The sequence below is a fragment of the Protopterus annectens genome, chromosome 4.part0 (assembly GCF_019279795.1).
Source record: "Protopterus annectens isolate FY-2018-M chromosome 4.part0, PAN1.0, whole genome shotgun sequence".
NCBI classification, from domain to species: Eukaryota; Metazoa; Chordata; order Ceratodontiformes; family Protopteridae; genus Protopterus; species Protopterus annectens.
Window position 1 is genome coordinate 1,102,583,542 of NC_056733.1, and position 27,239 is coordinate 1,102,610,780.

Genomic DNA, 27,239 nt, shown 5'->3' on the forward strand with positions numbered 1-27,239 from the left:
TATAAATATAATGCAAACAACAAAGGGAAAAGAGGAAACCCCTGCCTGGTTCCTCTTCTCAAGCAGAAATGATCAGAGAAGACCCCACTGACTTGAAATTTCACCTGCAACCCCTCATACACCCTCCTAATCAACCTTATAATTTTATGAGGGATTCCTTCCATTGCAACAAGACCCACCAAGTGGTATTTTCTTACATTCTGTTTCCCTTAAACAAAACCTTCCAGATCTTTACTGGCCTCTTCCCTCCTAGCCTCCAAACTTCCACACAAATACCATCTACTCCTAGGGACTTTCCTGTAGATTGGTTATCGTCATTTTTATCTTATCTCCTTCTATCTTGTTAGTAATTGAGCTTCATCTACCTCTAACCTTGGCATATTTAATTCTTCCATAAACATTTACATTTGTACCTTTTCTTGATCTTCATATTTCTCTACTTTATACAGACTTTCATAGAATTTATGAAATATTTCTAATACCTCTACAGGATCTGTTGTTAGCTTCCTTGTTATACTTTCCTTAAGCATGGCAACAGCCCTTTCTACTTTCTGTTGCCTGAGTTGTTGAGCTAAAAGTTTTTGAGCTCTAGAGTTATAAAATAGCTGCTTAACAGTAACAATTCTAAACTCGTGCATGTTACTGAGGTAATCCCTTATTTCCTGTTTAGCATTCTACATTTGCTCCTCTTCTAGTCCTGTGAAATTCCCACTATTCTGTGATACTTTAACATTTATCAGCTCCTCTAACCAATTCTTTTTTTACTTCTTACCCACATCTCCCTTTCTTTTCTTTCCACCCTATTTTTAAACTCTAATTTTATCCCAATCCCTAGCTATAACTTCAGAAGAAATTTCTATCTTCTCTAATAGTTCATGAATAATTTCTACTACCCATTCCTTAAATTCCTCTCTTTTCAACAGATATGTGGGAAAGTGCCAGTGTCTCATATTTATTTCATTATCCTGTATTTTTATTTTAGTTATTTTTGGTGCATGATCTGAAATAGTTATCAAGTGTGTTATAGAGGCCTTCAATTAAATGCACATGTTCTTGTGAAATGTAAATTATATCTAACCTAGCCCAGTTTTTGTATCCTGGGGAATAATGTTTAAATTCACTCTGAACTCCTAGTACTGAATTCACATCTTCCATGCCAAGTATTTTCATAAAATTCTTAAAAAGTCTACCCTCCTTTGTTATACTTTTCCTTCTGCGACTCCCATTTGACACATCTTCACTGCTCCTAATCAAATTGCAATCCTCACACATAACTAATACTCCTTGCTTAAAGCTGATTGTTTCTCCCATATAGCAGTTTTAGGTGGAATACAAATACATGCCAGTGTAATCCTCCTCCATTGCCAGCAGCCCCTTAGTACAACTCTACCATTAATATCTTTTTTTATCCTCTTCTATCACTACAGCTCTACCATTATCTTTTTTATCCTCTTCTATCACTAGTGGATCTCCTCTTGCAATTGATATAAGTACTCCCCCTTTTCCTTTGTCCCACGTATACTAATGAATAACCATCCTAAAAACCTTTATCAAATTCATATGTCCAGTTCTTTCCAATTGCTTCTCCTGCAGCACAGTTATTTGCACTCCACATTTTTTAACAATACTTCACTACTCTTTCCTTTTTGTATTAATCTGTGAGATCACTGATATTTAAAGACATTACAGAAAGCATCATTGTATTAAAAGTTATCCCCCACCTTTTATGTACAACAGCTTTTTTGTTAAATGCCTAGATCAAGTTCTTGTGTTAAATACACACACGGTTTGGCAGGTTGAGCTTTTATACAGCTATTTATTGTATATCCATTTGAGCCTATATCACATCTAACAAAACTTTTTCTTTTATTGAAAGTCCTCAAAAAAACCCACCCACAATAACCCTTTAAAACCTATTAATGTAATACTAACATACAAAACCATGTTCATCTTCAAATATTGTTTTACCTTCTTAATAGGAACAAATGTCCTAAACTAACAGTCATACTTACAGACTTGAGTTAACCTAAAAAAGGAAGTTATGCACTTACCATAACACTCCATGTTAGTAGTCCATCTCACCCTTCATTCTTTACATATGGGATCGGAGCAGATCCTCGGCTCCGACTCAGCCTATTTACAAGCTGGAAGACTTCTGGTTGGCTCGTGGCTAGGTAGATATCCCATGGTGCACCAGTACAATCCTCAGATCTTGGTTGCTACTGACTAGAAAAAATAAACAGCCCACAGAAAAAGCCAATACTAAAAGGTCTCCATAAATAATGAAAATAGTATTTTTCTGTCTCCAGGAACTTCCAGGATGGGGGCAGGAGGGCAGGTCTGAAAGAATGAAGAGTGAGATGGACTACTAACATGGAACGTTATGGTAAGTACATAACTTCTTTATGTTAAGTAATCCTATCTCACCTTCATTCTTTACATATGGAACAGCGTCCCTAGCACCTTATCCTTGAGTGGCTCAAGGAAAAATACTCCTGTGTACCATGGAACCAAAGGAAGCTCTACCCCTAGAGATTAAATCCAATTTGCAATGAGTAATAAAAGTGTAAGGAGTAGCCCACAAAGCAGCTGCACAAATATTGTCAAGTTGAACCCTGGCTTGAAAGGCTGCAGAGGTAGGTTTGCCCTCAGAACTGCAAACATAAGCTATACAGCTAGAGATCCAGTTAGAGAGAGTCACTTTGGAAACTGGTAAGCCCAACCTGGATTCAGAGAATGAAATGAACAATTGAACAGATTTTCTAATGTCTTTAGTCCGCTGGAAATAAAAACGTAATTATCTATGGACATCCAGTTGGTGAAACCTGTACTCAGTTGCACTGGAGTGATTTAGAAAGAAAACCGGAAGTTCTATGGACTGATTCAAGATGGTATGGGAACAAAGGAAGGGTTAGTACGAAGGGACACCCTGTCTTTATGAAAAATCAGATATGGCGATTTAACAGATAAGGCTTTCAACTCTGACACCCATCTGGAAGACATGATAGCCATCAAAAACGTCTTCCAAGACAAGAACTTCAAAGAGCATGAATAATAAGGCTCAAAGGGTGGAGATGTTAATTTTGATAACACAAAGTTTAAATCCCATGAGGCCACAGGCTCCTGAACTGGAGGTCTGAACAATGTGGCACCTTTCAGGAAGGTTTTGCACAATTTATGAGGCATCAAGTTGGAATCTGGAAACCCCAAATGGAAATTTGAAATCGCTGCCAATTGGAATCTGATAGTTGCAGCCGCAGATCCTTGGTGAAATAGTTCAGAGAGAAATTCCAAAACCACGGGAATGGAGGCAGTGAAGGGGTCAACATCCATTTTCTCTGCCCAAAGAGAAAATCTTCTCCATTTACTGGAATAAAGTTTCCTAGTTGAAGGTTTATGAGAAGATGTAAGGATAGGGAGTCACGGAAGGCGAGAAGTCGTGAAGCCTAACTAGGGAAGGAACTGGAGCAGCCACGCTGTCAAATTGAGGATGTGTAACGAGGTGTGAAGCAAACCTGACATGTGAGTCACCAGGTCTGGAACTGGGTCCAGAATCCAAGGATCATCCAGGAAAAGAGGCCTGAAGAAGCAGAACCAAACTTGATGAGGCCAGTAAGGAGCAATGAGGATCAATATGCTTCCCAGCCATTTTGCTTTCTGAATCACCTTGGGAATGAGAGGAAAGGGAGGGAAAGCATACAAGAGGACCCAGGGGCCAATCGTGAACAAGTGCACCTCTGGGTGACTCCCCCAGAGGGGGGAATGAGGGAAAGGCAGCTGCTGCATTTGGCACTGATTGGACCGGCAAAGAAATTGCAGCAAGGCTGTCCCCATCTGCGGAAAATCTGTTCCGCTACTTCCCATTTCAGAGACCACTCGTGAGGCATCAGAATTGCCCACTGAGCACACTGGCTGTCCCTGGAATGTGCGTCTCCACCAGAAAGCACTGGGAAGATACTGCCCATTCCCAAACTTGCATGGCCTCTCGACAGTGGGTAAGATATGGTTCCACCCTGTTTGTTGATATACCATACTACCGACATGTTGTCTGACTGTATTGCAATAGTCCCCAGAGGAAGAAGGTCGTGAAGTGCTTGCAACACCATGAGCACCGTCCTCATCTCTAGAATGTTGATATGCAGGTGGGCCTCGTGGTCTTGCCATTTGCCTTGGACAGTCCTGCCTAGATAATGCCTCCCACCCTATCTGTGAGGCATCCGTGGTCACAATGGCAACAGGTTAGCGAGGAAAATTTGAAGAGCCCGTGGTCAGTTGACTGGGTAATGTCCACTAAAGGAGGTCCTTCTTGCAAGATTCTGTCAGTAGAATGTGATGGGATAACGGGAGGTGCTGAAAGGACCATTGGGACGACAGGAGCCAATGAAGAATTCTCATGTGTAACCTGGCTAGCGGCACTAATAGTATGGTGGAAGCCATGGTCCCAAGGAGCTGCAGAACAATCTTGGCTTTGACCCTTCGCAAGGGAAGGAGAAACTGAATTTGAAACACCAGATTTTGTGCCCTTTTGGAAGGAAGATTAACCACCATGTTTACTGTGTCTATCTCTGCGCCTATAAAATTCACAGACTGAGAGGGCAATAAGACAGATTTTTCCCAGTTTATAGAGATTCCCAGTTGGGCACAAAGCTGAATAGTACTGTCCCTGCTCGGAAGGAGTAGATGCCTGGTGGGGGCGGTCAGGAGCCAGTCGTCCAAATACGGAACACCTGGAATCCTAGACGTCTCAGGTGAGCTGTCACTACTGCCATACATTTGGTGAACACCCTGGGTGCTGTGGTGAGACCAAAGGGCAGAGCACGGAACTGGAAGTGACTGGCTCCCAGCCAGAAGCGTAGATGACTCCTTGATGCCCTGTCCATTTTTATGCGATAGTAAGCACCTTGGAGATCTATTGAGCACATCCAATTGTCTTTCCCTAACAAAGGGAGTACAGACTGCAGTGTTACCATCCGGAACTTGTCCTTTATTTATTTATTTTAAGTGTACTGTGTACATCATAAAACACAGTTAAAAGACAATAGAGAACACAGTTTACAGGTATTTCCATTCAGAGCAGCATGATCAACTGTCTGTAAAATAAAAGATCTAAGGTTTTTTGTATTTTTACACTAGAAGGGGGGGACAGTTTGCATGCAGATGTTCTAATTAAGTAAGGTAAATACTTGCTGTGCAGACAATAGAAATACTGCAATATTTACAATATTTACATACTTGGAGTCAGGTGAGAGAATTGCTTAATCAGTGACTGTCAGCTTAAGTCTGTTTTAGAAGAATAGAAATATTAGAGGGAAGAGTGGAGAAAGGAGTACGAAGAACTCACTGGGGAATTCCCTTAAATTTAGGTAGGGTGCAAGCAGGATCATTTCTGTTTGGATGACAGGTATGAGAAAAGTTGGGTCTTGAAGGTTTCTGAGTTTGGTATAGTCCTAAGTGAAGGAGGGAGAGAGTTCCATTTCTTGCCTAGAGAGAGTAGAAGCTGGCCAGCAGGGCGTTTGGGTTTGTGGACAGAAATTAAATTTTGGTATTCAGATCTCAGAGAACTGTTTGGGATGTATGGGGGAAGGATGTTTGTTAAGACTGGGCATTTATCTGGGTCGAATATTAATTTGTGAGCGGTGGTTAGTTGAAGATAGTCCAGGTGGTTAGAGAGTTCTAGCCAGTTCAGTGATTGTAGGGTAAAGGCAGTGATGAGTGGAGGTTTTGGATTTAGTTGCAAATTTAGAGATCTTATTATAGTGATTTTCAAGTTTGGAGGTGTTGGAAGAAGACAGATTAGTTAGAAGAGGGGCTCCATACAGTAAAGAAGGTAGAAGGTAGGTAGTTGCCAAGGTATGCCTAGAGGAGTTGGAGAGAAAGGGGTTATTCCTATAGAGGATACCTAAGTTTTGGTGGGTTTTCTTTTATGTTTTGTTGTATGTGGATATCGAATTTAAGGTGTTCATCTATGGTAATGTCAAGAAGTTTTGCAAAAGGGACCACTTCTATAGCAGTGTTGGTTTGGCTTAGGACTTTGAAAGCATTTTTGTCATAAGAGAAAGCCCTGGAGGGAGGGAAAAGTAGTATTTTAGATTTATTTGAGTTGAGAGAGAGATGGTTTTGGTGCATCCAGTTCTCAGTGGTAGAAAATGCTATTTGGGTTTTAGTCAGTAGTTCAGGAAGGTTAGAGGTGGCACAGACTAAAGTTGAGTCATCAGCGTATTGGATAACTGTTGTGTCAGGGATGACAGTGTGAAGGTTATTAATGAAGATGTTGAAAAGCATGGGTCCAAGGATGGACCCCTGGGGAATGCCAGTGGGTGTTGGTAAGAAGGAAGAGGTAGAGCTCTTCCATCTGACAGCTTGAGATCTGTCCGATAGGCAACTGGAGAACCAAGATAGAGTATTAGGGGAAGAGATTAAAGTTGGCGAGAAGAGAAGGTGTTTGTGGGAAATGGTGTCAAATGCTTTAGAGAGATAGAATCTCAGGCTCGACTGTTTCTAGGAAGGATAGTAGGGCAGTTATGGTGCTGTGGCCGGGGTTAAAGCCGTGTTGGGTGGGTGTAAGGAGTTGATTCTGGGTTAAGAAAGGCATAAGTTGGTGGTGGACACATTTTTCTAGAATTTTGGATATTGGAGAGAGTAGGGCAATGGGGCAGAAATTGGAAATATTGGTGTTTTTGTCTTCTTTGTGAAGAGGAAGAATGTAGACTGAGCACCAGAGTTTGGGTACATATGACTCTTTTTAAGGATCTATTTATTAGGATACTGATTGGGAGAGCAATACCATCAGCAGCACATTTGAGGAAGGAGGAGGGTATGTTGTCAGGGGCATTGGAGTATGGCTTTAGTTTGTATATGAGCCTTTTTATAATAATGGTTGAAACTGGTTTGAGCTGGAAATTAAGGGGACAGTTATTAGGGTTGTTGGGTGTTGAAGAATGAGAGCTGTGTGGATTGTTGTTCTGGAAAGTTTTGGTTAGGTTAGCTATGGATTCTGTAAAGAATGAGTTGAAATGTGAGCTCAGTTCAATGTCAGTTATACTTCTTTACTGATTCGTTCAATCATTTGAGGTCCAGAATGGGCCTCCAGTCCCCTGTATGTTTTGGCACTAAAAAGAATCTGGAGTAAGTTCTGAATCCTATTTGGTCTGCTGGGACGGTTTGGATGACTCTTTCTGACAGCAACTTGTTGACCTCCACAGTTGCCTGATCCCTGTGATTGGATGGAACATCTGGGATCTTCTTGGGAACAAAAGGTGGAAGAGAAAAGGGTATTACATAACCTCTGGTAATAATTCTTTTTACCCACTTGTCTTGAGTGATACTTAGCCAGGCTTCTATATACAAAGAAATGCTACCCCTGACTGGCCCCAGAGAAGCACAGTCAGGCCCCACATCAGGAGCACTGGTAAGGCCGGCCCCGAAAGGAATCGCGACCTCCCTGTTTTGTGGATCGCCCCTGCCTCTAGGGCGACATCTATCATTTCCTCCTCCTCCTCTGCCTCTGAAGGAGGAGTCACCCTGTGCCTCCTGGAAAAACCTCTGGGACTTCTTGACCCACATTTTACCACCCCTCTGACCCTTCGGGTATGGTTTAGAGGGAACAGGTAAAACGTACTCCCACGGCAGAGTACGTTTTTCCTTCTTGCTCGCACCTGGTGAGATTGTCCTTTACCTTGGATCCAAACGAGGAACCGTCGAATGAGGCATTGGTAAAGGCAGACTTAAATGGTTCCGCAAAGTTACACAAATGCATCCAGGAATGATGCCTCAAGGAACTTCCTGAACACACTGCCCTGCTCGCACCATCGGCCGCATATGACAAGCCACATGGAGGAGTTAACGACAGAGGTCAAGGTGGACAACTGGGCAGAAACCTTGTCAGGGACTTCCTCAGTACATGTACTTTGTACAGAATCTCCTAACTCTTTAAGGAGATCTCTCTGGAGCCTAGTAAAGTGAGTAAGGTATTTCAGTGATCCAAGGGTAAATGCCGCTGAAGAGAAGATACAGTTCCCGTATCTGTCCATTGTGCGAGACTCCCTATTCGGTGGATGAAAAGAAGACGAAGTCTCCGCTAACTTCTTCTTAGTGGCCGCCGCCACCACCATGGCATCTATAGGCACACCTTTAGATAAAAAGTCTTTTCCTGGAGGGAAAGAAAGGAACTTGTTTGGTCTACTGGAACTGGCTCCACGGCATCAGGAGTATCCCACAACATTCGACTAACTAAATCCATCAGTTCATTGAAAGGTGGAGACACCCAAGAGGCAGAAGGTTGAGACCCAAAAGCCTTCAGGTACACTGACTCATCAGAAGGGGTGACAGTGGGCCAATCGCACCTCTAAGCATCTCCAGGATGTCAATGAAGGAGACATTATCAGAGAATGACTTGGGGGACCCTTCCAACTTCTCAAGGTCAGTGTCAGATGCCAAAGACTCATCCTGGGAGTCGACATGCTTCCTCTTACAAGTCTTCTTCCATGGGGCCTCCTCAGAAGGACATTCCAGGGAGGTCACGGAAGAATGGGGGCCACTGGCCGGTGGCTCCTGAGGCTGGGGGGCTCTGCTGCTGCTGGAGGGAGTAGGAGCTAAGACAAAAGTAGGTGCTATGGGGGGAAGAGTGCCAGTACCCCCAGTAGGAGCTGACGGTTGGGACAGCACACTCATCATCTCAAAAGCTGACCTTTCCGGCTCAGAGGACTTCTCTGGCTCGAGGAGACAGAGGATGCTGTCGGTGCCACAGCCATCGGCTCAGAGATACAACGCAGGGTCCGAACTCACCCTAGCTGACGCGCCGAGAGGAAGACTCGGAACCTAAGTTCGACCCCTGGACACTACGGACGGTTCCGAAAGTGTCAGAGCAGAACTCAGCTCTGAAACAGCCACAATTGGAGCTGGAGCCGAGGGTTCCACCGGTGGTACCAAGCACTCCGGCTCCGAAAGACCAGCATGGCTCGGAGGAGGAATGAACACAGAGGGTTGAACAGGCTCAAGTAGCTCCGGAGCCAACTGGGTCAGAACCAACAACAATTTAGGCAAAGCAGATGACTTCAAAAGTCTCAGCACTACCCTCTCCACATCTTCTTCCAATAAACTCCTGGATGACGCAAGTAGGAGATCAAGATCTTGAAGGTACAGGAGACTTCACTAACAAGGAGACCGGAAGAGGGTCCATAGACCAGCTCCGAGAAGTAGTCTCAAGAGTCTCAGCGGTCGGCTCTGAAAAACTTGGAACCAACCCTGCAAAAAAAATGACACTCTCAGTTGGCTTCTAGGGCTGTGGAGCCGAAGAGACAGTTTTCATAACCTGAGGTGGCTCCGGGACACCAGCCGGTCCCTGGGAGGCCTCTTGGCAGATTTAAGACTTCCCTTTAGCACATTTGGAGGATGATGAGGAACTAGACAAGTCTTCCTCAAAGGAAGGTTTAAGAAGACCTTTTAGAATTAACTTGTTCTTCCTTTCCTGCAACAGCCTAGGACTAAAGGCATGACCGAATAAACAGGTGGTCTGCAAATGGATGGCCCCTAAACAGTAAACACAATTATCGTGACCATCCATTAAGGACATCTTGGGAGCACTTAACACATTTCTTGAAGTCGGATGGCTTATGCTCCTTACTCTCTTTAGACATTCTTAAATCAATACAACGCACGCAAATAGAGAAGGAGGAGGAGGACTAGGTCCTCTAACTTAAACGGACCTAGCCTGGGGAAGAGGGGATAGGGTCTTCTAACTTAAACAGATCCAACAGTTATAAGGGAAGAACAGCACACTCAACAGAACAGTGAAGAACAATAATCGCACAAGTCAACTGCAAAAACGAACAGAACAAACTTCTGTCAACAATATCACCAAAATGATGCTAGCAGCAATCTAATAACTCTAAATAGCAAGTGGAAACTGTCAAATTCTATATAAACACACAGAATACTAGTGCACAAAAGTGACTACTTTAATCCAAATAGTAGGCCTGGTACACGGGATACCAAGAAGAAATTAACGGCCAAAGGCCAAAAATTGCACCAAATGGAGCAAATATAAGATAACTTTATAACTACGCTAACTGAATACTACCAACAGTAATGATTTAACTGTATAGACCCAAATAATTAATCTAAGCTAAACAGTGAAGAAAACTTTGAAAATATGCAAACACTTAGCCAGAGCCAAAGAGAATCACAACCAAATGCGTTGACGTGGCAAACGAGATCTGGGGATTGTAGTGGTGCACCATGGGATACCTACCTAGCCACAAGCCAACCAGAAGTCTTCCAGCTTGTAAAAAGGCAGAGTTGGAGCCGAGGATCACCCCCGATCCCATATGTAAAGAATGAAGGTGAGACAGGACTACTTAACATCAAAGGTTATTCATGCTAAAATGCATGGTGTAGTCTGTGTTTCTACTAAGTGCTGTCTGGTTTTGACTCATGTTTATAGCTCTCCCAGGCAGGGAAACATCTGAATGCTTTCAGAGAACATTACAGCCTAGCCAATTTCTTTTTTTTAGCCAAATTATCAGACAGCTTCCATGCAGACGAACCAGACACAGAATTGCTATGAAGTATACATTTATTTGCTAGAAAAAGTGTCTTTCAATATTCCATATTCATTTTCATTAGCTTGTTTTCTCTTAATACTTGTTACAAGATCAAGCTAAGGGCCTTAATCCAGTTATTCCTCATGCAAGAATGAGAAAAAGCACATTACATTTTTCTTATGCAATGCTCTTTTAAACCGACATTTTTTTTAAATTGCAGGGACTACATTTCGTAAAATTGAACAAGAAAGAAAAAAAATCACAGGAACACTTGTTTACAATAGTATCCCTATTGTACTTAAAAAAACTGAGGAAACTATTTTATAGCATACAAAGAAAAATCATACACTATAAAACAGTATTAAGAAAAAGTTGTTTTACTTACAGTTAACTTCTTCCCTCCCTTATGCATTTTTTCTGCACATTAATTACAAGTAACACATGCACTTTAGAGGCCCACCACAAGTCCAACAAAGTCCAATATTTCCAGATTTTCCTTTTTCAGTCATATTTCACAAATATAAATATTGCTTTGTAATCCCACACTTGTCAGTCTTCAAGTTACTGGTTTTATTCCTGTTCATCTCCATCTCCCAAATCCGGTCTCCATTTCATTTCCAACTTAGTCCTGATTCTTCTAGTCAACCCTCATGCTACATTAATTCTGTTCAGCATTTTCTGCTGAAACACTAGAAGAAGTTTCACTAGCACAGTCTATCTGTGGTCTTTATTACAAGAACAACAAGAAGCAGAATCTCCTCCTGTTTCACAGTTCACTTTTTGTTGGACAAACTTTGGTATTTCCTCCTTAACATATACTTCATCAAAAAATGATTTTGCCCCTCCAGGAAGAACACTTTGAAGATAACCAATTACAGCGGTTTGAATCTCAAGCCTGCTTTTTGACATTACCTGAATAGTGGAACAAATTTACTCCTCTTCTGCTTGGTGTATGAGTAATCTTTTACCACAAAAACTCTGTCTCCCACTTTTAGCAATTTGTCCTTCTGCCACAGTTTTTCAGAATCAACTCCTTCTCCTGGTAGGATTGCATCTTTACTATTAAAGGTCAAGGATGCTTTCTTATAGCCAGGTTTGGAGCATACACATGCGTCCTTTCAAATAACCCCTGCTGTGGAATACCAGCCCAGTTGCTTATTTGCCCTTTCATAAAATTAATACAGTCTGTTCCTTCCAGCTTCTCAGGTACAGCTGTCATCTAATTCAATTATTTTTTGAAACATCTCTTGAGCAGTTTCATATTCAGCCAGCCTTTCCTTCATTCTGACCGTTTGATTTTTGCAGATTTAGTACCTCATCTAAATATCTGTTTAAAGCTTCTTCCATTTTTTCCGGCTTTTGTTTGTGTTGATATATTCCATCAGTGTTTCATCTATTTTAACCAGATCTGTGTGCAGTTGCCTTATGGTTTCCTCTAGGTTACTGAAGTCATGTCTGGAGCTTAAAATGCTTTCTGCTTAACAGCTGCAGTACTTTTCCCGTCAGTGTTTTTTCTCCACCTTTTGCAGCCGATTTTCCTTCAGGTCTTCTGTATTTCTTTTTTTTCCCTGGCATCCAGGCAGTGCACTTACTAGCAAGTTATTGCAATTTACTCAGAAATACAAGTCACTGGTCTTCTCTGCAAAGTTTCTGTTTTCACATTAGAAGAGCTAGAATTATGCTGTTACTCAATGTGCACGCATTTTGGAAGTCCTTTTTTGATTTACACTTTGATGCCACTTTGTTTAATCTGTGTGCTACATTATGACTACTTCCAAAAGTGCTCAGAATATCTCACATAGCAACAAAATGGGAACATGTTTTTTGGGAGTGCAATAAGTTGGCAGATTTTAAAACTTCCTCACAGAGTACTTTTGTCAGAAATATTGGGGAAGCAAATGGCTACAACTAAGGAAAGGATTCTTCTGATATGGCACACAGGATCTGGATAGACATAGTAAGATCTTAAGTTTAATGTTATTAGCTGCCAAAATGCAACTACTAGAAAATGGAAATCAAAATCTGAACCAACGTAATTGAAGTAGTGAATATTGTTAGACAAATAACAGAACTGGAAGCAGGATATTTAGAAATGGGAAGGAGCAAATTACATAGAAATAAATGGAATTGGTAGAAACAATAAATGTAGAATAATGTTCAGGACGGTAAGTGAGGTTTAAGGAAATAATTGAGTAATTTATGTAATGTTGGCGTGAATGTAAATTGTTATAAAGAAAGAAGACATATAGGACATGTACAGTGCATAAAAAGATGTTAATATGTGTTTTTTATTAATGTTTGTGTGTCTATGTCCCAAGTGAGTGTTTAAAAATGGAAGGTGTCAGAAAACACAGTTTCAGATAACTAAGGCAACTCTCTAATACTTGATGTAGCTGTACTAAGTACCTGACAAGGAAAGACAGAGAGAAACTAATTTGTCTTCAATCCTCTAAAATGTAGTCAGCCATTATTCCATCTACTTAATCAGTGGAAGCCCCAAATCCAACAAAAATAGCTGTCAGTGCATCCACCATCAACATGTGTGTGTTCACAAACTTACAAAGATCTATTAAGTGCAGTGCAAGTCTTGAACTGTGGTCCTTTTCTGTAATTAAGAATTGCCTGGCATAGACACCTTTGACTGGTAGGAACTCTCAGAAGTATTTTTGCCATAAGTTGAAGTTTGTGGAGTGGATTTAACTTTCTTGTGTTTTTTCCCCCAGAAATTCTATTTCATAACTCTTAAGAGACTCAAAAACTCATCCTTCTACAGTTTTTGTTCTGAGGCAGACAGAACACTAATGTCTGCCACCTGAGATACTAGGGAAGAAAGATTGATTCGATGAAGGTATTAGTCATTTTGAAGACTGCCTCATCACTACTACATACACTAAAGAAGCAAAGAAGTTTTGCTGAGAAAATATTACTAAATTCTACAGAAAAAAACACATCTTCATTATATTGGAAAACTTTCATTTGGAAATTCTTACACAGAGCTTTTGTCACTCCTAAAAAATTACAATTATGTATAAATCAAACAGAATTAAATGCTGGAGATATGATTCTGAAATAATTGCTGATTGGACAAGTATGGTATATGAATGTGAAGTCATTTCTCTGTTTTGGAAAGAAATTAATATCATTCAAGCTCTATGGTTAGACAGATGTAATCTTTCAAAATCTTTAGTTTTATTTAATGCTCTGATTCTCGAGCTAATCCCACAAAACCCAAGTGCTTCTTCTTCTATCTATTTTTGCTATAGCCAGAAAAGTAATTACTAAAAAGTGGAAAAGTAAAGTTACCCCCTCTAGTGTTGAATTTATTAGTATGGCAAAAACGTGCCTGCAGTAGTGACCTGCATACTAAAAAGATGAGAACTTCTACTATTACACATTCATATGAATATTGGTTTAAACTTAAAGACTTGCTTGAAAAATATTAATTGTTGTTGACATATATAACTTTCATGTATTAACCTGCTGTGGACCTATGTAAAGAGTTACTTGTTTTATAACTGATTTGTTTAACTACTGTTTCAAAACCACATAAAAAAGTAAAGTCTTCCTGTACTTCTGCTACACTTGTAATACATTCAGGCACCTCCATTTTTCTACAATACAATGCCTTGCCAACTCATCACACATTCCCTATGCTCCTAAAGGATTTATCTTAAGACTTCAACTCCTGGAAACAATTTAGCACAACATTACAGTACAGTTGTGTACACTTACCATAAATGTAGATGTTCAAGTGCATTCACTGTTGCAGTCATTACATTTGGGTTATCTGCTTGCAGGTTGCCCTCAGTTGGCCTGATTAACAAAGTCTTGGGTTCTGCATTGGTTGCTGTCCTTTCTTCCATGACGTCAAATTGTCAGGGGTATAAAAATGCAGCCGGCACCATTACATCAGTTTTTCTTGCCCCAGATGTCAGGTGCCCCCTAATGGGAAGCAATTAAACATAAAAGCAAAAAGATATACCTCCAGCAAAAAAGCAAATACACCAAAAAGGCTTTTAAGCATACTAAAGGAAAGTAGAGTTATAGACAAAAGAAGTTAAGGGGCTGGAGGGAGGGTAACCAGGACTGCAACAGTGAATACACTCGAGCATCTACATTTATGGTTAAGTGCACACAACTGTACTATGTTCTTTGTGTTTCACTGTTGCAGTCATTACATTTGGGTAGAATTCCAAAGCTATGGTTGGGAAGAGGAGTTTAGATAGCATTAGGGCCAGCTATAAGGCCCTGCAAGACTGCAGTGGCAAAGCCAGCTCTGGATTTAGAGAAAATTGGAAAATGATAATGATTGGTGAAAGTACGTACAGAACTCCAGGTAGCAGCTTCTAGGATGTCCCTGGTAGGAACGCCTCTGAGAAAGGCTGTAGAGGTAGATGCAGCCCCGGTGGAGTGCAATCTGATCCTCTGGGGGATAGGTTTTCCATGGTGCTTATAGCAGAAATGAATACAATGGCTTATCCATTTAGAAATGGTTTGCTTTGAAATAACCTTCCCCTCTGCTCCTGCAGCAAATGCTACCAGCAGTTGTTCAGATTTCCTTTGAGGTTTAGTCCTGTCCAAGTATAATCTACATTGTCTGTGCACATCTAAGGAATGCAGTATCCGTTCCCCTTTATTCTGCGGATTAGGAAAGAAGGTTGGCAAATGAACGGACTGATTAAGAGCCACACTGGATACCACCTTGGGCATGAAGGATGGATTGGTTCTGAGGGATACCCTGTCCGAATGAAAGATGATGAAAGACTCCACTGCCATAAGGGCCTGTAATACCCTTTTAACTGAAGTGATTGCTAAAAGGAAAGCTGCTTTCCAACAAAGAAATTTTAAGTCTGCAGTAGCAGCTGGCTCGAAAGGGGGTAGATTCAGTTTCTCCAAGACAAAGTTAAAGTCCCGGGCTGGGGTTGGAGCTCTCCTGGGTGGTCTCAAATGTTTGGCCCCTCTGAGGAACTGCTTGAGCACTGGATGAGAGAAGAGGGGAAGTTCTGTGTTATAATGAGCTGAAATGGCTGAGGCTTGGATTTTAATGGAAGAAAAAGGCCCTTGGGAAGCATCTCAGTTAAGTATTGTAAAATTTGAGGTTAATTGGACTCTGCTGTGCTCATCCCTTGAGATTGGTTCAAGGCACAGAATCTTTTCCATTTTTCAGCATAAGATTTTCTAGTACTAGGCCTCCTTGCCTCTAAGATGACATCACAGGTTTGCTGAGGGATAGTAAAGGAGAGATTAAGTAATTAGCCAGGCTGCAAGGTTCAGTGTTGGAAGCTGAGGGTGCAGAATCTGGTTCTCCTACTGAGACAGAAGGGACGGAGGCTGAGGCAGGTGCCATGGAGATAACCATGACACACTGCGCAGGAGGGGGTACCAGTGTTGGTGCGGCCAGTCTGGAGCAATCAAAATCATCCTTGGTTTGTCCTGCTTGATTTTTAGCAGTACTTTGGAAAGCAGAGGCAGAGGGTGGAAGGCATAGACTGATAGTTTTTTCCAGCTGAAGGACAGAGCATCCACTTTCCAGGCTTGTTTGTGGGGAGTCCTTCTGCAAAATCTGTCCAATTGGTAGTTCTGGGAAGAAGCAAACAGGTCTATATCTGGACTCCCCCATTTGCTTGTCAACATGTTGAAAATCCTTGGTTCCAGTTTCCACTCGTGTGGGTCCATGAGGTTTCTGCTTAGTCCGTCTGCCAGTGTATTTAATTTTTCTGGCAGGAATTGAGCTTGAAGGTGCACTTGGTAGCTCAAGGCGGTGTTCCACAACGTCATGGCTAGTCTGCAAAGGGGGTAAGAATGTGGACCCCCCTGCTCGTTTATGTACCATATAACAGTGGTGTTGTCCGTCTTTACCATTAGTTGTACTGGAAAAATGTGGTCCTTGAAGGCTGTCAGAGCATTCTGTACAGCTAACATTTCTTTTGACTTGGGTTCCATTTGCCCTGAATGCACTTCCCTGCCAGGTGACCCCCCCCCCCATGCATTGTCTGATGCATCTGTTTTAAAGTTTGGGTGGCAGTGGGTGGTGTGAAAGGTAGTCCCTTGTTTTGGTGGCAGGCCTCTGCCCACCAAAGGAACTCTAGGCGTAGGCAAGGTACGATAGGAATCATTGTTTCTAGGTCTTGAGAATGTTGACACCATATGCTTTTTAGGTACCGCTGTAGTTTCCTCATATGCAGTCGTGCATATGGAATTAGAAGAATGCAGGAGGCCATGAACCCCAAGGCTTGCAGTACTTGTCTTGCAGATGGTAGGGTTTTTGTGGCCACTTGTTTGAGGTAGGTTGTCAAATGAATTTACTTTTCTGGCGTGAGGTAAGCCATCTGGGAAGTTGTATTCAAGCATGTCGCAGGAATATAATTTGTTGACAGGGTACCAGGTGTGATTTCTTTTCATTTATGGCGTACCTCAGACAAGTTAGAACCCTTTTTACAAAGGCCAGATAATTCAAAAGTATGTCCTGGCTTTCTGCCTGAATTAGACAATCATCCAGGTATGGGTATATTTGAATATTTCTTTGCCTGCAAAATGCAATAACTGGAGCTAGGCACTTTGTGAATACCCTGGGCGCAGTAGATAAGCCAAAAGGCTGTGCAGAGCACTGATAGTGCATGTAGCCTGCTTTGAAGCATAGGTATCTTCTGCAAGATTCCCTGATTGGGATGTGCAGGTATGCTTCTTTTAAATCTAGTGTTGCCAACCAGGCATCTTTGCCTAGCATGGGAAGTAACTGGTGAAGAGTCAGCATCTTGAATTTTGGAATCTCCAAAAAGGTGTATAGAGTAGACAGGTCCAGGATAGGACACCATGAATTGTCTTTTCTGGGTACCAGGAAAAGTCTCGCGTAGAAACCTTGTCGCTTTTCCTCTTCTGGTACCAGTTGAATAGCGCCCATGCTTAAGAGAGAAAGTACTTGTTTTTGGGCCTCTACCCACTGATTTGGGGGTAGGTCCGGCCACCCACTTGGTGTTGGCAACGTGTGGAAGTGAAATATGTATCCCTAGGACACTACATTTAAAACCCATTTGTCCTGGGTAACGACTTCCCAATTCTTTGCATGAAGAGCAATCTTTCCCCCTAAAGGGGCAGTCAGTTGATAAGTGCTTGGAAATTTTAAAAGGAAATAATTCAGACAGGTTTACCATAGGGGGGAGTCTTATTATTCCCAGACTTAGAAGTGGAGGCCCCCCACTGCTTAATTTTGTGAGTTCCCTGGGACTGAAACCTGGGGTTTTTGCTGTGTCTGGGTTTGGCTTGAGAAGACCTGAAAGGGGCAGGAAGGGACCAGTTCTTAGAGGGCCAGTGCCTACTAAATCTAAGAGGCTGAACTTGCAAAAAATCTTTAACAGTTTGCATAGATTTAGCTTTATCTTCCATCTTTTTAAGAACTTCCTCAGTCTTGTTGCCAAACAGGTGGTCCTGATTTAAAGAAGCATCCAACAATTTAGCTTTAACATGATCAGGCAAAGATTGCTCCTTAAGCTAAGTATGCCTTCTGAGCACAGACCCAGTAACAGCAGCCCTGCAAGAGGCCTCTAACGAATTAAAACCACATTGCAAAGTATGTTTTCCAACTTGTTCGGCAGAATGCATTAAATCCTGTAATTCTTTATTTTCCACACAGTCAGGAATCAACATCATTTTCTGTTTAAGCAGTCCAATAACATGTTGCTGATATTTTAACATATGAAACTGGCAGTTTAAAGCCCTAATGGTCACGGCTGCAGAAGTGTAAACCTTCTTACTGCATCTATCCAGCGCCCTGGAGTCTCTATCAGAAGGGGGTAGGGTTTTTTAGCAGTAGAAGCCTTAATTGCCCTTGGGCCCCTGTGAAATAGTCTCTGGATCAGCAATAGGATTTTTGAAAAGGAACTTGTGGGACTCGGGGATCCTGTAATATCTGTCAAATTTTCTAGGAGCAGGAGGGCAGGGAATCAGGGGCCAAATTAGATTCCGAGAAAGCATCATCAACAATGTCTAGTACAGGAGGAATAGCTAAAGGCCTATGCTGAGGTAGGAAAAGGAAATCCCTAAGCCTGTTTTTTGAATCAGAAAAATCCTGGCTTTCCCAGTGGAAATGCTCCCTTAGAGTATGCACGGTTTCCCCAAAAGAAAAATCCTCAGGAGGGGAAGCAGAGGGAATAGAGTCCTCTGCATCAGAATCCTAATAAGTGGGTAGGGACAAATCCAGATCATCAGAAGAGTCAGAAAAAACATAATCCTGATCAGAAGATTCATAATCAGCCTCTTAGAAGAGGGGGGGGGGTTGGCTACCCCTGATTAGAGTTATTAGATCTTCAGTCATTCTTATCATTTGTTTTTTAGGCACAGAGGCCCGCATGGCAAGAAAGACTGATGTAATGGCGTCGGCCGCATGTTTTATACCCCTGACAACCTGACGTCATGGAAGAAGTTTTCTGGTCACTGGTCTGAGTTACTGGTCTGATTAGCATTTTAAACTGGGTGGTAATTAACTAGGTTTATTTGTTTACATTAAATTTTAAAGACTAAAAACAATTTTGATTTTGTACTATTTAAGACTGTTTTGTAACATTTTTAATTGACTGATGTATTTGATTTTGGACATTGAAACTGTACACAAGACTTATTTTTAATTCAATTTTTTCAATTTAAGATAATTTTTTTTATCTTTTTATATCACCCCCAAACTTTTTATTCCTCCCACTTCCAAAGTAACCCAAATTTTTGAATTTTTGACTTGAAAAAAAAATTGTTTAAGGCAGAGTTTTTTTTAAAACAAATAATTTGATGTTTAAAAACTTAACTTATTTCAAACTTTTTGTTTAAGTTTAGCAAGTTCTGATAAGTGGATCATGATAAGAATATGAGGTAGAAGTGTGGTGTCATAATGTTGAACATAATACTACTATACAAAATGACAAATTGAAAATGACAAATTATTATTGAGAGAGCTTACGAGAGTGATGTGACAAAGCCTACACAAAATTGATTGATGGCTAACTTGATTACTTGATGGATTGCCAAGCATTGACCAACACATACAAATACATATCTATTGATAATCCTTTCAAGCCCTCTCACAATGGTGTCCCAAAAATTCCATCCCATATAGCACCCCCCTCATTAAGACCCATTGTCTCAGCCAAAGGGTTCAAAACGGAGCTTTTTAAGTGCACTTTGAATTTTTAGGAATTTTTGGAGGAATTTTTTAGATTTTTGGAAAGATTTAGATTGGATTCTTAGAGATTGTAAAGAGGATGAAGAATAAAAAAAAATTTTTTTTCAAACATGGTTTTTGTATGCTATTTATAGTGTAAATTTATTTTCTGTCATCCCTCACTAAAAGGGGACAGAATGTTTTGGCGGTTGATAAATGAACTTCTAAAGGGAACAACAGTTTCGAAAACCCGAGTAGTTACATCCCTGCTAGAACTAGTTTTAAAAAAATTTTTTTTTTTTTTTTCAATAACTACTACATACAGAAAGGTGTTGCTATGGGGGGGGGTTGTACCCCCCCATTACTTCAACTTAGTCTCTACAATGGGAGTTATTTGAATTATATACTAGTGTTTTTTTGGAACAAGATTTTACTTTACTTATGGTACTTTTGGCCGATATTTTATTTTGGGGAGAGGATACGAAGAATTTACTGAATTTATTAGAATATTTAGAGCAGCGACTGAATTTTTTAAAAGTTTACAAAGTCATATATATAAAAACACAACGTTGAATTTTAGACATTAAACTTCTGTTGTTAACAACTTCATATCTACTTTACTTTATTGAAAAAAAACATTCAAAATTCATTTCTACACTTTGATAGTTGTCACCAGAATAATAAGTGACCTTTTGTTGGACAGCAACCGACGCAAGACCCAAGACTTTGTTAATCAGGCCGACTGAGGGCAACCTGCAAGCAGATAACCCAAATGTAATGACTGCAACAGTGAAACACGAAGAACATCTTAATGGGTTAAATTAATTTCATTTCTTTATTTCCTGTTGTATCCTTCCAGACTTTTTTCATTTTTTCACCCAGATTTTTTTCTTCGGTATAGATTTCGCTTTTCCCATTGAATGATTCTTACCTGACTCTCTCTCAAGTTTATCGTATTACTTCAAATATCCTTCCTGACATTCCGTAATGCAGTCACACAGTGGTTCCACTATCAGCAGTTATTGTAACCTTTCTTAATGCTGTACTTCCAACAAAGTGATGTCTACCTTATAATTTTGTCATGATAATTAAACTACAACTGAGGTGTTGACTTTTTCCCTCTTTATAGCTACTATTGTACAGTCATATATGGGTCAGTGAGAATGCATGCATGCATGCACACACACAAGGTGCATCTCATGCAACTTGGAAAAACATGCGTCAGAATTGACTAAATCTTATAATACTCCACACATAATTTCCAATGTGCTCAGCTTAAAAAAAGCAGTGTTCCTTTTGAATACATAAAAATGTCATGGTTACATAATATAACTGGCAAGCCCTATCAAGGATGTGTTATAACTAGAGGTGAACAACACTCAAGAGGAACAGAAAACTGCAGAATTCAGTAACGAGTCTAGAAATTACGTACTTGGTAGCAAAAAATTTTCAGCTCTTAAGACTGCTATGCAGTTCAGGTTTGGGGATGACGGTATTTTGTCCACCTTAGTGCTGCATTACACTGCGAGTTTAATTCCATTCTCAGGTACAGACATTGCTTCTAAGGATATACATGGCTACATGTACCACATTGGAGTGCTTTTTTTTTTTTTAAGACGGATCACAGCAAATTAACAAATGACTCAATCTGTTAGTTTCAGAAACAATCAGAAAAGTTAATACAGAGTGAAGCTTACCTTTGGCAGCTGAAACGCAGTTAAATTTGCAGCAGAAAATTATCAGGGGGAAAAAAAAAAAAGATCAGTGTTTCTAGGAATTCACATTTCAGTTTCTATACATTTACATTTAATTGCATTCACGTATTACAAGATAAATGTTAAAAGCAACTTTACCACTGCCTACACTGCTGTGTGGAAAGTGAAAGCAGCTGTAGGTACTTCCAATGAAAGTGTAACACAGCTGTCATCCTGATTTTTTTTTATTAAATCATCACATTTTAATAAGTAATATGAGATCACATACATTATCAGAAAAGAAAACAAGCCCTAATAGCAATTTCCATTGTTACTGTCATGCAGCATATTTTAACAATTTCCATGCACTCTTGTATTACAAAATTTGTTCATTCCTGACGCCCTTTAAACCTCACTCATCCTCCCAAACATTACTATGCATGTATTGTTCTCACAAATTTACATTTATTTCTATGATTTTTGTTCCATCCTTTTCTGAAGATTCCACATCCAAGTTAGTTGATCTCCTTTATAATCCAGAGCTGCCCTTATACTGGGACTACATATGAATTTCCGTTTTCTGGTAATTCCTTTTTTGGCAGCAAATAGCATTTAAATTTAGTAAGGCCTTAGCATGTATAGGCAACTTAGAGCCTATATCCAAGCTCAAAAAATAATTTCTTTATTTACAGCTACTTTTTTCCCATCTGCATTTCTGTAAAAGTACTCTGTAGGGATTTTTTTTAAATCTATCAAGTTGCTACATTCCCAAACATTTTCCCAACTGCCTCTCTCTTCCTCATCACACCTCCAGCATTTGTCATCTGTTTGAGGAAAAATCTTCTGAAGTTTACACAGAGCATAAATTACCTATGAAACACTTCCATCCAAAACTCCTAAACCTTCTGGACATTACTGCATACCTGGGATTACAAACTTCCTCCCGTTGTCCCTTTGTAAGTTGTCCTTGCATTCTCTTTTCCCGATCATTGCTATCGCTAACCTCTGACTCTTATTATTATTATTGCCATGCAGTATTTAATATGCTCTACAAATTACCCTTTATAACAGCAGATTTTTTTTACACAAGTAAAAATTCTACCAGAGTTGTTCTTTCACTTAACACCCCACTATTCCTTTCTCGTTGCCTATACACTATCATCAATCCCAGACTGGGAATTCACTCTAACTTATAGATCAAACTTCTGTTTAGGCTCATGCCACTCCATTACTTTTCCCTCTAGAGCTGTATTTCCCAAGAACCTTGGTTATTTTGTTAATTTCCTTAAGTTAGTTCTGGCTCCCTCTTGCCTATTTTCTATACCTCTGCTTGCAGGCATACATATAGGTAAAATCTATCTTCTCTATTCCCATGTGGCTTGGCCCTTGGAATACTGTGCTACTATATAAATATTATGCATGGTCATTGCTATTTTCCTTAAAGACTTCCATCAAAAGTACCATAAAATGTTATGTTGAGGGATCCACATTGCTGCAGTCATAACCTGTGGGTAGTCCGCTGTCCTCGGGTGTCCGAATGATCTAAAAGTGTTAGGTGAAGGTCGGTCCAAAGTGTTCCAGATCTGACGGTAGCACGCAGTGGTATCAAAGTGCGTGACAGTGACAGTCATATCCCTCAGTCTTTCTTGCCCCAGATGTCAGAAGGCTAAAAAGAAAAAGGCATAGCCAAAAATGAAAAAAACCCCCACACCAATATAGAAAAATAATTACCCAAAAAGCAACACAAACTACAGAGGATCCGAACATCTTTATGGTGGGTAGGAACTGGTAACTGTGCCTATGTTCTTCGTCTCCTGCATTGCTCATAACCTGTGGGTAGAATCCCAAAGCAAAGGAAGGGAAGTTACAAAATAAAAAAAAAAATTAGGAGGCGCTAATGCCCTGTAAAACTGCAGCAGTGGCAAACCCAGCCCTACTTGACTAAATAAGGAGGGGGAGAATTTTTAGTAAAGTAGTGTGCTGAACTCAAAAAGTAGCTGCCTCAAAATATAGTAGCTACTCCTAAAAAGGCAGTAGAAGTGAGGTCTGAATGAGGCAGGAGTCCCATCGGAACATCCTTTCCATGATGAAATAACAAAAAACAATACAAATCCAAATCCACTTAGAAATGGTTTGCTTTGAAACAGCTTTCCTTGTGAACCCAAAGCAAAAGAAATGAAAAGATATGAATAACTGTTGAGTCCCTTTAGTTCTGCTAGCCAGATGGCGTAATAGCCTGTGAATATCCAAAGAATGCAAATTTTACAATTTTTTATTTTGGGGATCAGCATAAAAAAGTAGGCAAATGAATAGGTGGTTTAAGGCCGAACAGAAACAACTTTAGGCATAAAGTAGGGTTAGTACTTGGGGATACCTATCCTTATGGGATATCAAGGAAGGTTCAACTGCCATTAGAGCCTGTAATTCAGATACCCTCTAGCAGGCGGTAATGGCCAACAAAAGCAGTCTTCCAAGACAAAAAAAAAACTCAGATGTAGCTGCAGGTTCAAAAGGAGGTAAAGTAAGCTTTTCAACACAAAAAAATTATCCCAGGAAGGGAGTAGGAGCTCAAATGTTCTTTGCCCCCTCTAAGAAATTGCTTAAACAAGGGTGAGAAAATAATGGTGGGTCACAATCATAGTGAGCTGTACTAAACTCCTCAGCAGAGGGATACCAGTGCTGGCGGTGGCCAATCTGGGGCTATTAGAATCATGCAAGGCTTGTCCTGTCTGACCTTCAAGAGCACCTTTGTTCCAACTGAAAGCTAGAGCATCCACTTTCCAAGCTTTTGGGTGAAACATCTTTGTATGAAAAGGCTGGCAGGAAATTTAGTAGTGGAGAAGCGAACAGATCGGAGTCTGTCCCCAAGCAGCCACTGTCTGTTGAAATACATGAGCGGATCAATTTCCACTTCGTGGGGATCCACATCTCTGTCTAAAAAAACATCTGCTAAGGAGTTCTGTGCCCTGGCAGAAACCCTAATGAAAGAGTGGGTGAACAAACCAGAGCAGTCTCCACAAAATCATAGCTTGTCTGCAAAGAGGGTATCGAATGGGTTCCCCCTGCTTGTTGATGTACCACATGACTGTTGTGGTGCTCCCCAAGCCGTATCCTGATGCATCTGTCGTTAAGATCTGGCTACTTCTCTGGTGGTCTGAGAATCCCTTGTTTAGAGTGACATTCCTGGGCCACCACAAAATTCCTTTTGGATGCAAGGTATATCTGAATGACGAGTGTCAAATCGTGGCAGTGTTGGAGAATAAAATCTAGGCCTTCAATGGAGCCACGTGGATAGCCCCCATTTGTGAGTAAAAGAAATCGTGCTTGTGGTGCACTGAGCTTGCCTGCTTTTCACGTTTGGCATGCCTTTGAAAGGAGGCAAGGTGGCAAATAAAACTTGTATAAGGCTTTTATAATGTCCTGGGTGACCCAGTCCTGGGTGCCATAAAGCCAATTTGACCAAGTGCCAACGTTCCTCCTAGAGGCCTGGAGGACAGGAGAGGCTGGATCTGGCAGCTGGCTGAGTCATTGGGTTAAAAGGCGAAAGGCTGACCCCACCCTCACCAGAAAGATTGTGCAGGAGAACTCCACTCCTGGGTCTGAAAAGGACCCTGAGCAGCATCTGCCCCTACACACGCGTCTAGATCTGCCCTTAGACTGAAAATCAGAAGGGGGCTGCACTTGTAAAAATTCATGTTAACAAGTCTGCGTCTTGTCTTCTCTTTCTTCCATTTTTGACTGAAACTGAAAACTGACTCCAGAAAGAACTTAGAAGGGGAGGGAGGCAAAAAAAAAGAGCTTTAACATGCTCTGACAAATTCTGATCCAGCTGCGCCAGGCGTAATAACTGAACCAGTGACCAGGGGCACCACCTGGAAGAAGCTGAAGAGCATCAAAGCCAACAGAAAATTCTGGTACTTCAGCATATGAAACTGGCAATTTAAAGCCCTCATAGCTAGCGGAGGAGGTATACACTTTTACCTGACTAATAGGATCAGCGGATCAGCTCTTACTTATATAAATATTTATGCATGAGCCTCTGGAACATGGCCTGTCCTGTCTGCAGGGGCAGGGGGGGGCAGGCAGAAGGGGAAGAGAAGCTTCAGAAAAACATCTGAACAACATCCAAAAACAGGGGAATAGTCAAGGGCCTATGTTGCAACCGTAGTTTCGGGCGTCCGCCTTCGGCGGGCTCCCAGCTCTTACTGACTTTACTCTTTTTATCTTTCGCTTCTACTTAAGCGTCGGAGGATCTGGCGGCATGTTGTATGTTGACACCGCTTACGAAACAAGTCTAGCACAAAACACACCTCTTAAAATAATTGCGCTTATTAAATCTAAGCATAAAACGAACCCGGACACCATAGTGCTCCGACCCCCAAGCAAAGGGAATAGAGAGAGTGGTAGTCCATCCCAAGTCTTTATTTACCTCCTGAACCACCCTCCATCCCCTACAACATTTCAATGTTATCCTTTTCTAATTTAATGTATAACCTTCTACTTGAGTTATGAATATGAACATTAACTGTGCAGCTCTGAAGTATCTTTTCAAATCAGTAACCCTAAACTATCTTATACCTGCGTTCGTGTGGGTTTTCTCAGGGTACTCCAGTTTCCTCCCACATTACAAAACACATGTGTTTGTTAATTGGCTTCATTCCAAGTCAGACTTTCCCGGTAAATAAATGTTAAATAAAAAAATAAAAATAAATCTTATTCTATGAGGAGAATCAGCTTACCCTGTTTAACTTGTCATATTTCACTCTGAAATAAATTCCTTCAGCTCTCTTCTAATCATTCACAACTTCTTATCTAGTTGATATAAATATACCAGACATATACACACAAGTCGAAAGGGAAATTTCACTGCTTTTATTTTACTATCCAAAACTGGGAGCTGCTAGTTTCTCAATTGTTGCATTATCTTTTGTTTAGTTTCGTCTTACATAGCCTTAGCGACCACAAAAGAGCCCAAATTTTTACTCCACACACCTTAATACTGCATCTTATGGATTCATAGCCATCCCAAAGCTATTGAGACATGACCATTTACACCTTGTCAGTACCCTTCTTACAGACAGCACCTCCTTTCTCCAGGACGGCTATACCAGACAATCCTGGAGTAAATTTGTGGATGCCCATTCAGTCATAAAGGTTGTATTTAAAGGAAGTCAGTGAGTCACACTGCCAAACATGTAGGGGAAGTTTATTCTAAATGTTTGTAAGGTACTTGATTATAAACCTCCTTGTTTTATCTATCTGTTAGTGAATATTTAGGTTTCTGGTTCTAGTACTGGTGGAATCATTGGCTTGTGGAGATACAGAAGCCCATGGCAAATGGATTTAACTATGTGGTAAGCAATAAACACAAAAGGAAGAACAAAAAAAAACTAATAACCACCCAATTCCAGGCAAGAACCAGCAGAAATCCAAGATGATTAGATTTTTAATCCAAGGTAAACGTAGGTAATGTACAACAGCATGAAAAACAGGCCACAACACAGTCTCGTAATCCAGTCCTTTCAGTTCTGAAGAAGCTTTGCATTTGCAGAGTGAAAGCGCATTTAACTGGATTACGAGACTGTGTGTTGTGGCTTGTTTTTCATGCTGTTGTACATTACCTACGTTTACCTTGGATTAAAAATTGAATCATCTTGGATTTCTGCTGGTTCTTGCCTGGAATTGGGTGGTTATTATGTGGTCAGCAAGACAAATACCCCTTCAAAAGTCTTCAGGATACTGAATAAAGACATATTAGCCTCTTGCCTCTTGACTCGAGGACTTGAGGTCTGTGAGCTTTGTGGTATCTTTCAAATTCTTTGATATGTTTAGCGAGATACATCTGAAAGGGGCATTGTG

The 27,239-nt window shown here is 40.8% G+C and overlaps 1 protein-coding gene across 1 annotated transcript in view; it reads right to left on the reverse strand.

The window, feature by feature from the left end:
- DIAPH1 (diaphanous related formin 1) overlaps positions 1 to 27,239 on the reverse strand; it is a 2,838,381-nt gene that overhangs the window by 1,035,741 nt on the left and 1,775,401 nt on the right. Inside the window, exon 17 of the mRNA XM_044069079.1 lies at positions 21,384 to 21,392. Coding sequence (XP_043925014.1) covers positions 21,384 to 21,392 — 9 coding nt within the window. The remainder of the gene's footprint in view (positions 1 to 21,383; positions 21,393 to 27,239) is intronic.